This window comes from Zingiber officinale, chromosome 2A (genome assembly GCF_018446385.1).
Source record: "Zingiber officinale cultivar Zhangliang chromosome 2A, Zo_v1.1, whole genome shotgun sequence".
Classification (NCBI taxonomy): domain Eukaryota; kingdom Viridiplantae; phylum Streptophyta; class Magnoliopsida; order Zingiberales; family Zingiberaceae; genus Zingiber; species Zingiber officinale.
The window spans coordinates 133756965-133767834 of NC_055988.1; the positions used below are offsets into that span (position 1 = coordinate 133756965).

General features: G+C 40.2%; 2 protein-coding genes across 3 annotated transcripts; both read left to right on the forward strand.

The window, feature by feature from the left end:
• The first annotated feature begins 2371 nt into the window (after nucleotides 1-2371).
• LOC122040051 (probable sulfate transporter 3.5) lies at nucleotides 2372-5500 on the forward strand. 2 transcript variants are annotated; one of them, XM_042599422.1, is made up of 12 exons: nucleotides 2372-2741; nucleotides 2838-3045; nucleotides 3135-3306; nucleotides 3381-3446; nucleotides 3544-3657; nucleotides 3745-3861; nucleotides 3963-4089; nucleotides 4157-4443; nucleotides 4532-4722; nucleotides 4817-4875; nucleotides 4961-5058; nucleotides 5157-5500. In XM_042599422.1, exons 1-12 carry the CDS (start codon nucleotides 2414-2416, stop codon nucleotides 5310-5312), a joined length of 1923 nt encoding a protein of 640 aa, XP_042455356.1. In that variant the 5' UTR covers nucleotides 2372-2413; the 3' UTR covers nucleotides 5313-5500. The 2 variants fall into 2 exon arrangements, with proteins under 2 accessions (XP_042455356.1, XP_042455357.1); XM_042599423.1 differs by having other exon boundaries at nucleotides 4982-5058; nucleotides 5157-5499.
• A 3099-nt stretch (nucleotides 5501-8599) lies between these two features.
• Nucleotides 8600-10537, forward strand: LOC122044005 (uncharacterized protein ycf23-like). The gene is made up of 7 exons (XM_042604555.1): nucleotides 8600-8720; nucleotides 9595-9716; nucleotides 9796-9855; nucleotides 9947-10036; nucleotides 10114-10221; nucleotides 10297-10419; nucleotides 10532-10537. Exons 1-7 carry the CDS (start codon nucleotides 8600-8602, stop codon nucleotides 10535-10537), a joined length of 630 nt encoding a protein of 209 aa, XP_042460489.1.
• The last annotated feature ends 333 nt before the right edge of the window (nucleotides 10538-10870 follow it).

Sequence of the window (10870 nt, forward strand, 5' to 3'; positions counted from 1 at the left end):
TTTTCCCATTGTCAAATTCTTCATTGACCAATGCTAAGATATTAGACGAATTAACATCATTCAGGAAAAGAAAATAATAAAAGAAATATGCCTTATTTGTTGAAGGCGAATACTCCAACCAATGAAATTTCTGGAATCATTTTTTTTAAATCGACGATTTTGACTTCCAAATTTTGTAGCCGGATACTCCAACATATCTGGTTGATAAGGCCCCATCTTTAGATATGAACGTCTTTATTTCATCTCGTTCATTAATATGATATTCACATATCTGTTTTTTTTCCTGGATCTCGTTCAATACAACTAGAGGATAACTGATGATCGTTTCTAGAAGAGGAAATTGAAGGAATTTGAACACTAAGAATTGGAAGACTTTCACTAGATTGATGTTGCATTTTAGGGACGGTGAGAATTGAAGTGCTTTCACTAGTTTGATGATCTCTTTTCTTAAAATACGAGGCTATCGTCTTTCCTTTCTTTGCAGCAGATTGATGTTCCATTTTAAAATAGTTCAAGTTATATCCCTAAATAAATAATGAAATAATAATCAAATAAGTAAACAAGTAAAAGTAACAATAGATATGCTATAGACTCGGAATAAAATAGACAAAATCAAAATCAAAATCAAAATCAAATGATTAACCACAAAAAACCAAGACGGTAGTAGCGATCACAACGGCCGCTGTTGTTAATTAGTTTTTGGTTTTCTATTTCACCCTTATTTCCGTCCATCTTCTCCCAGTATTCCCAACACATCTTTTTCTCGAACCATTGAGGTAGCCAATTATCATAAGCAATCACTATTTGATTTTTAAGTAGTGAAAAGTAATTGAAAATTCACTCAATATCCGGACTAGCATTAAAGATGAGACCAAAGAAATGAAGATGCAATATCTCATGTTTTGATTGCTCAAAATGACGCTTAATAGTCGTGATAAAACAAAGAAAGTTTAATGAAACTTACTGGTGCCAGTGGAACAGTATCCAATATGCTCTCCTCTCTACAAAATTAGAGCAAAACAAAAATAAACAAATATTACCAATGTCGTATTTTATAGAAAGGATAAATCATCATAGTCAATAGAGAAGATGGGAAATCAAAATTCCAAAAGCAGTAAAGCACAACAGCCATTCAGCCCATTCTTAAATCCTGAGAAGCAACTCATATCCTGAGAAGCAACTCATATGGTAGAAAATCACAACTTGACATATAATCGAATAGAAGAAATCCAGAAATAATCAAGAAGAAAACTAGGGCAACAATCGATTTAAAAATTGATTATGATACAAACAAAAATAGAGAAAATACTAACCTTTCTTTTGTCGATGATGGTGGACTGTGAACGCCGATGCTTCCTTCTAAGTTCTGATGTCACTGATGCGGTGATACCTTGCGATTCGCCTATTCGTCGATCGCCGACTCACACGCACGAAACCAAAAAGGTAGAAAGGCAAAAAAATCCCTTGATCACCGACTCTTTAATATGTATATCCTTATAAAAATAATTTTTGGGCTGGGCACCAAGGTTGGGCTATAGCCCAGTATAGCCCTAAGGAAGATCCGTCTCTGACTTTCATTATCCTAACTTTCCTCTCAAATACAGTAACACATGCTATATTAATGAACCTTCTCCCTCCCAAACAAGATGAATATAAATACTTAACTTTCCTTGCCTTCCCCTCCTTTCTTCTTGCGTTAATGAACCTTCGTTCATCCCATCCAAACAGAGGGTTAGGATTGACAATACTGTGAGCGGAGAAACTTCAAGATTCTCAAGCATGCAGCCTTACATTATATTATTGCATGGATCTAATGCATCCTTATTTAAGAGACAGTGACCTTTTGGCTAAAATTAAACATAATATTTATTCTTATCAATTTTACGAAGGAGTGTTCTTTAAAGGCGACACGGAGAATAAATCATTCATATTGTTTTTGTCATATTAAATTATAAACTTTAAATATATAATAATAATAAGGTTATTGTCATATTGTTTTTTTTTTCTTTTATCATTGATATTTAATTAAAATAAATTTTAATTAAAACTCTGTTATTATAAAGGATTGAAGAGGAAAGAAATGGTCTTCCAGGAAAAAGGAACTTGAACAACGTCACCGAAGGAAAAGGGGAGAAAAAGGAGCCAAACTCAAAATCAAATTCGAATGGATGGTGCTAATTTGGAGGAGAATGAATGCATCGATATGGATCTGGAGGGTGCACAGAGTGCGGCTTGTAGTTTTCTAAGTGCTTGCGTGTTTCAGTTGCATGCGCCAACTCATCGTGGCCTCCCTCACAAAGCAACAAATTTGAATAATTTTGTATATATATGTGCGTATGTTTCATGAATTAAGGTGTGCGTCATGAATTAAGGTAGGTGAGACGATCGATCTCACATCGATACATCTATTTCAATGCCGACGTTAGTTGCAGGTAGATATGAGCTTGATCGCATGGAGGTGAACCTAAGAAGGAAAGGGTCCTTCTTCACGTCTTTGAGAGAGGATCTGAGAGAGACGTTCTTGCCGGAGGATCCATTTCGGCGGCGTCCGGATGAGGCAGAGTGTCACTGGTCCACGCCAATGCTCAAGTGCTTGGTACCCATTCTGGAGTGGGGGCCAAAATATAACCTCGCCAAGTTCCAGTGCGATTTCCTCGCCGGCTTCACCGTCGCCGTCCTCGCTGTCCCGCAAGGCATCAGCTACGCCCGCCTCGCCTACCTTCACCCCGTCATCGGCCTCTGTATCTATGATCTGCTTAATTAATTAATTCGGAATCAATTACATGCGTACGTGTCTAATTAATTAAGTAATTAATCAATATTTGTCTCTGTTTCAGATTCGAGTTTCATCCCGCCGTTAATCTATGCGATATTTGGTACCTCCACAAACGTGGCGGTGGGGAACACCGCCGCCGTCTCGCTGTTTCTTGCTTCGGCCATCGGAGCAGAAGTATCGCCGGTTGACCGCCCGGAGTTGTACATGCATTTGCTCTTCACCGCCGCCTTCTTCACTGGACTCTTTCAAGCGGCGCTCGGCATCTTCAGGTAATAAATTGTAATTGACCACGCAGAGTTGCTAGATATATATATATTCTTAAGGTGTATAGATGGATGAATACGTGAATATGATGTAGGCTGGGGATACTGGTGGAGTTCTTCTCACATTCGACGATCACTGGTTTCATGGGAGGCACAGCGGTCATCGTCATCATGCAGCAACTCAAAGGGATGCTGGGATTGAAACATTTCACCACAAACACTGATCTCGTCTCTATCATGTGCTCTATCTTCTCCCACAGAGATGAGGTTGATACTTAATTAAGTACTTGTAAATTAATTATAAACAATCTGGGACTGCTATTGATAGTTTAAAGTTTCAGTGGAGATGGGAGAGTGCTGCTCTTGGGACATGCTTGATTACCATTTTGCTCCTCAATAGTCATTTGGTCAGACATAATTAAATTAACTTAAGCCGAGACTCTTTGAGCCTCTCCATCACTGTTCAAATCTGATTGCTAATAACTAGTTTATTGATCGCTGCAGAGCGCAAAGCTGCGGAGATTGTTCTGGTTGCCAGTGCTTGCCCCTTTGCTTGTAGTCGTACTGGGAGGGCTTTTCGCTTTTGTTGTCCATGCTGAGGACCATGGAATTCCTACAGTAAAATTTGTCTACAACACTAGAATCAACACGTTAATGATTTGAGCAAAGAAAACATGACTTGGAGATTGTGCGTGATTCTTGCAGGTTGGAACCTTGAACAAGGAACTGAATCCTCTTTCCGTATCACTTTTAAAATTCGAGTCCAAGTATTTTAAGCTTCTCCTCAAATCAGCCTTCATCTCCGGCTTCCTAGCGTTATCAGTAATAATTAAGAGAAGAGAAATCATTGCTTCTCTGGCCTTTCCAAATTTTTTTCGAATGTTTCAATTTCGATTCGCATAATATTTTCTCTTTAATTTCAGGAAGGAATAGCCGTGGGAAGGAGCCTGGCATCCATGAAAAATGAGCAAATAGATGGGAACAAGGAGATGATTGCTTTCGGGCTTATGAACGTAGTAGGCGCTTGCTTTTCGTGCTACCTCACAACTGGTATCTCCTTCGTTGACTCTTAACTCTTCAACTCTGAATTCAAAATATTAATCAAATTCATGGGCAGGTCCCTTTTCCAAGTCCGCCGTTAATTTCCATGCTGGTTCCAAGACACCGTTTTCCAACGTGGTGATGTCTTTGTCCATCATGGCGGTGCTGCTTTTCTTAGCTCCTCTGTTTCGATACACTCCTTTGGTGGCTCTCTCTGCCATTATCATCGTGGCCATGCTCCGCCTCATCGACTACGAGAAAGTTCTCCGGCTCTGGAAGGTGGACAAGTTCGACTTCCTCATTTGCATCGCCGCCTTCTTCGGCGTCATCGTCTTCAGCATGACTGCCGGGCTGCTCGCTTCGGTATCAGTATTTAATTCAAACTGATCACGTTCGATATTTATTTATTTGTCATCAAAATCATCATTCTTCGATTTAATTAACGTCACAGGTAGGTTTGTCAACACTGAGAGCACTGCTCTCTGTGGCTCGACCATCCACTTGCAGGCTCGGAAACATAGCAGGAACTGAAATGTACTGTGACGGGCAGCAATACCCAAACTCAATCTCTTACCCAGACATTTTTATATTGAAACTGGGTTCCCCAATTTATTTTGCCAGCTCTGGCTACCTTAGAGAAAGGTACATATCACCGCAGTGATTAGCAAAGTCTCACTATTGTCTATTGCTGATGGAGTACTAAACCACATCGCTTTACTATAAAATTAACCGACAGAATCATGAGGTGGATAGAGGAGGAAGAAACACTGCAATATCTGATTCTGGACATGGGTGGTAAGTCTTCTTTCTTGTTGAAAATAATTATTATCAAGTTCAGAGGATATTAAATTAAGGAAAATAGTAAAATAAAAATAACCAGTTCCTGAACTTTTGAGCACAGGAGTGACTTCCATTGACAGTGACGGGATCGGCATGCTAGTAGAACTCCACAAACATGTAGAAAGAAGAGGCATCAAGGTTTAGTAAGAATCAAATTAAAGAATAGAATCATGTTGTTTGTTCCCTTTCCTACTTGCGGAAGCTTTTAGTATATATACATGCTCTTTGGCTTGCAGATTGTTTTAACAAATCCAAGGATAGGAGTTGGGGAAAAGTTGAAGGCGTCCAAGTATGTTGATCTAATAGGGAAAGAGAGGGTGTTTCTTTCAGTCAAAGAGGCCGTGGATATGTGCCGTGACAATATGCAGCAATATTCGAAGGAAGAAGTTTGATTACATACACTACTAATACAGGGCAGTCACGTAATTATAGCACCATGCTTAAATAAAAAAAATTACATATTTTATAGATATTTTTATTGGAAATTAAATGGGGAAAAAATAGACTCCAACTTAATATGTATGGGGGTTTAGTTCTATATTAAAAATTTTGTAATCAATAATTGTGAATATTGTCAACATTTGTTTTTTATGAGAAAATAGTAAATAGATATCATAAAAATATACAAAAACAAATAATACCGATGCTTCCACCTCATCTTGTCCGGTGAGATACCATATCCTAGAGGATACTATGGCACCGTCTATGTGTTCGTGCATGCACATGGCCTCCAACCAACATCACTATCGAAGACAATTACAAACAAGATATAATCACAAACACAATCACAACGTGCATCAGCTATCACCAATGTAACACCATCATTATTTCTATGATCTCATCTGATTTCGTCCGGAAACTGAGTCGGATGGAGACGGATCTTGATGGACTAAAAGTTGACAGAAAATCGCCGAAACATCGGATCTACCTGGTACCCTCCTGGAAAGGTTCACACGGGTGGCTGACGAAGGAAGATGACCAGGACGATGACGTTGCTGCTCTGCGCACACTCAGACGAGCCCACGAGCCGTTAGAGACCAGAAACCAGGGAAAAAGTCCCCGGGTCAAACCCTCCGACGCTCAAGTCAGGTACTTTTTCCTCCGAAAACACAGAGAAAGGACGAAAAGTAAAGACTGGTGAGAAATGACGAGTGAGCGTACCTGCATAAGGGACAAAGCATCCCTTTTTATACTGCAACGACTGTCTCTGGGACCTGGCGAGTGTCAGGGAATGTCGTCTGTCAGGCTTTGTCTGGCGATGATTGACACGTGGCTCTTCCTAATAGGCTGGCGGCAAAACCGAAGACGTAACGAGCCCCGACTGTTAGCATATTCCCTGACATATTGATTGTTCTCTGACATTCTCTGACAAGCGGTTACGATTCCTTGGCTTGTTTGTCCTGTAGTGCCTAAACGCTAGGTCTACATTCTGACCTGCTTCAATCCAATGTTATCCATGGCTTACATGTTTCGACCTGCCCGACCGGTCTATTTCCTGACCTGCATTCGTCTACTGTTATCCACGGTTTGCACGTTCCGACCTGCCCGACGAGTTTGTTTCCTGACCTGCATTTGCCTACTATAATCCATGGCTTGTACATTCCGACCTGCACGACCGATCTATTTTCCGACCTGCTTCTGTTTACTGTTATCCTTGGCTTATATGTTTCGACCTGTACGTCAAATCTATTTCCCGACCTGCTTCTGTTTACTATTATCCTTGGCTTGTATGTCCCGACCTGCACGACCGATCTATTTCCTGACCTGCTTCTATTTACTATTATCCTTGGCTTATATGTCTCGACCTGTACGTCAGATCTATTTCCCGACTTGCTTCTGTTTACTGTTATCCTTGGCTTATATGTCTCGACCTGTACGTCAGATCTATTTCCTGACCCGCTCCTGTTTACTATTGTCCTTGGCTTGTATGTCCCGACTTATACGTCAGGTCTATTTCCCGACCTGCTTCTGTTTACTGTTATCCTTGGCTTGTATGTCCCGACCTATACGTCAAGTCTATTTCCTGACCTGCTTCTGTTTACTGTTATCCTTGGTTTGTATATTCCGACATGTACGTCAGGTCTATTTCCCGACCTACTTCTGTTTACTATTATCCACGCACTACAAGAATTTTTGCATTCAACAACACCCAATAGACAACGCTTTTTAATAAAAACGTTGTCGTTCTTTGTTTTACAACGCTTTTAGTGAAAAGCGTTGTCTATGGTATTTACTTTTTACTAAAGACAACGATTTTTAATGAAGTGTTGTCTTTAGTGTTGTTGTTTATGGTCAAAGACAACATTTTTTTAAAAAACGTTTTTTAAAGTGTTGTGTATGTTTCCCCTAAACTCACTTAAAATAAATTCGCAGCCCTCGCTTTGCTAAACTCTAAACCCTCAACGCGCGCGCGCCTTCTCCTCACCACTCCTCTCCACGAGTTCTCCTCTCCACTCCTCTCCACGAGTGCCTTCTCCTCTCCTTCTCCTCTCCACGAGTGCCTTCTCCTCTCCACTCCTCTCCACGAGCGCCTTCTCCTCTCCACGAGCGCCTTCTCCTCTCCTTGCCGCGTGATCTCCTCTGAACCCTAATCTCGACCCAAACTCCTCACGCCGGCCCAACTCCTCCAAGTCGAGATCCCTAATCTCGCATTTCCCCATCTCCTCAATCAAAGTCAGCTTACCCTTCCTAATCCGCCACCATCTCTGACGCCGGCCGACGCCATCTCTGACGGCAGATCTAGCCGCTACCTCTGGGCGAAGCCACCGCATCCGCCGCCAGAGCTGCCCCCTTTTCCCTCTGCACGCTGACGCGTTGACGGAGCATCCGCCGCCGGAGCCACAACGGCGCTCCACGGACTTCCTGTTCTCAGCGGCGGCCTGTAGTGTTCTCTTTGATTCTTGGTCCCTCGTTTCTTGCTTTGTTTCGCGTCGCCGTTGCGGCTGGTTGACTTGCAGATCCACGCTGAGGCTTCGATTTTGTCGTTTCTGTTTTTGTCTTCGAATCTTTTAGGCAATGAAGTTTCTGGATTGGTACTTGAAGATTGGCGCGGTATCGGCACTGATCGGAGCGTCCATGGAGGTATTCATGATCCACACTGGTTTCTGTAAGTCGTCATCCTTCTTTTCGCCCTGTACTGTTCTTATTCATTTATTTGATGTCTTATGTGGTCTTCCTGCGCTTTGCTTTACCCTAGTGGCGAAAATCGTGTAACCTCTCTTGTCCTAAGCTCCTTGTTTTTTCCCCCTCCACAAGGGGAAGTTCCTGCACTATAGGTCTGTGAATCCGGAGAAAGTTATTGTTTGATTTAGTTAAAGTTGTCCTTTTTTATGTTGGTTACAAATTGAATTCCTATGATGAAGGCAATCATGGAATTGGTTTGGGATGGATTGGGAGTAGGGGCGTTAAACTTCTGAAAAGAGGTACATAGTGAGGGTAACTGGGTACACCTCTATCGAATGAATTGACCATTGTTCAGGTTTTGGCAATGCATTCAGGAGCTTACTCTTCCAAACATTTTATATAGCAAAAGGATCGTTATAATTAATTCCTGATGTTTTATTGAATTAGGAAGTTCCTTGGTGGCTTACCTTGTCTTCGCTACTACCTGAAGCAGCGCAGCAGCCGTGGTCGAGGCAAGGCCTAGTCCCAACCAATCTCAGCATCGCCATTCCCAGTAATGCCAGTCCCCCACCTGTTCAATGAAATGTCAATGTGGGAGTTTTACTTACTGATGGCAACTTGGAAATGGTGTTATAGCTTCAAGATCTGGAAGCACTCAATCGACGTGGGCTCAAAAGGTGTGTGATGCCATTAAACATAGCTTGCATTTTCTGCTCATCAATCATCATGCTGATGAAATATCGTCTCTGCAACTTACCTTATAATATGCTTTGGTTGTGAAATCCTTGCTGTTTTACTTCCTTCAAATGTGGTGCTTTTGGTGCATTGAAGAATGGCATTTAGGTTGATGAATCGTTTACATGTTTGTCACATGTGTTGTTCCTAGAAGACCAAATTGTATACCATAGAAAACCATGATAATCGATTAAAATTCAATTTTTATGGCAATTTTTAGAGTACATAACTTCTAGAGTGAAGTGCAATTTTCACTCTTATTGTCATATTTTTATATCAACTTGGCTTTGGCTAGACTTATTTTGTGTTGAATCGACCTTACCTATAGACAATTTTGTGTCTCCATGTGAAGAGTGCAGATTCATTCTTTTCAAGTTTTGTATGATTTAAACTTCACCCATTATTGCTTTTCTTTTGTAATAATGCTTTCAATTTAATTTCTAGTAAATTAGATTAATTCTTTACTTTCAATTAGTTTTATTTACTTTTTAATAGTTTTTTATATCTTAGAATCGTATAAAACAAAATTTGTATCAAATCATATCGAATAATACCACATTCGTATGATTCTCTTCTATTTTAATACACATGTTTGAACTCCTAAATTCCAAAATGTCAAAGCATTCAGGAGGAAGATCTTTTAATATCATCGGTACCACAAACATCAAAACTATGGAAGCTGATTATACCAATAATCTTCCTATTATTTGGTTTGTCAGTGATCTTAATATTTGGTAATATTTGGTCTTTGATGCTCACGACAGAGTTCCAACGCTGCATGATTACCTTGTTCAAGCAGATTGCTCGCTGCCTCAGTAGCTCGCATTTTCAGAGTTCCACAGCTCTTCTTTCTTATGATGATCTTGTTCTTGCAGATTTGTGTTTCCTCTGTGGACCCTTTGGCATTTCCTTCTGCAGTGGAAGCAGGTGCCCAAATGGTTAGGATGCGATGAACTTGACTGGTTTCGATCGGATTGTCTGTCATACCAAACATTAAAATCCTTGTGCTAAATGCAGGTGGAAATTGGAAATTATGATTCTTTCTACGAGATGGGAATTCAGTTTTCCCCTGAACAGGTATATGAATCATGATCGTACTTTTCCTTGCAGTTCCTCGAGTATTTTCAGCTATTTCTATCTCGTCACTATTCTGTGGTGCCATTGTCAGATTCTAAAGCTCACTAGAGAAACTAGAAGGATTCTTCCATCCATTACACTGTCTGTAACCGTGCCACACATGCTTAGTCTCCCTGATCAGGTAGCTCATTTATTTCCTCGTAAACTGAGATTTGTCACTAACACAATCTCTCGTTGTTTTTTGTTCAATTTAAAAAGGTGAAGCTAGCAGAGTTGCTGGAACAGGAAGGTGCTGATATAATCCAAACTGAAGGAGGGAAATACTCAAGTCCATCAAAACCTGGTGTCCTTGGTTTGATCGAGAAGGTAACAACAGTACGAATAAGAAATCTTAGCACACTTGTGATGAAAAATGTGATATTTTTCCTCTTTAAAATGTAGGCCACACCAACGCTAGCAGCTGCATACTCCATTTCCCGAGCAGTTCAGATTCCAGTTATGTGCTCATCTGGATTAAGCGCTGTCACTGCACCTATGGCTTTAACAGCAGGAGCAGCTGGTGTGGTATGCGTTCTTTTGCTTTCTAATCTAATCATTATCTGCTACTAGTGAAAGAAATATAGACTCTTTCAGATTCTCTTGTGTTCTTGATTATCTGCTACTACTTCATTGTCAGAAGTAGTTGAACACTAACACTTGGACGTCAACATTTTTGAGTTGGCTGGACTTAAAGAAGCAATTCCATGCGATGGACACCAACAACAGCGGTTAGTCAATGATGAGGTTTTGTAAAACTTGTGTGTTTGAAAAATTATTGTCATGAAGTTAAGGATAACTTGTATGATACAAATTTAATTTGTGGATCAATATGTATACATTTTGTTTGTATAATATAAAGTTTTATTTATTTGTTAAATAGTCTTATTATAAAAATGATTGTGGTTGTGGATATTTAATTATATGTAAATTTTGAGTATTTTTTTATAATTTTTGCTATTTAATTAAGAAAAACACT

Coding starts and splice junctions, on each gene's coding strand:
- LOC122040051 (XM_042599422.1), top strand. CDS start 2,414: ATGCCGACGTTAGTTGCAGGTAGATATGAGCTTGATCGCATGGAGGTG. Junction 3,447..3,543: donor TGCTCCTCAATAGTCATTTG/GTCAGACATAAT, acceptor TGATCGCTGCAG/AGCGCAAAGCTGCGGAGATT. Junction 4,723..4,816: donor TCTGGCTACCTTAGAGAAAG/GTACATATCACC, acceptor ATTAACCGACAG/AATCATGAGGTGGATAGAGG.
- LOC122044005 (XM_042604555.1), top strand. CDS start 8,600: ATGCCAGTCCCCCACCTGTTCAATGAAATGTCAATGTGGGAGTTTTAC. Junction 8,721..9,594: donor AATCGACGTGGGCTCAAAAG/GTGTGTGATGCC, acceptor TCGCTGCCTCAG/TAGCTCGCATTTTCAGAGTT. Junction 9,717..9,795: donor TGGAAGCAGGTGCCCAAATG/GTTAGGATGCGA, acceptor TGCTAAATGCAG/GTGGAAATTGGAAATTATGA.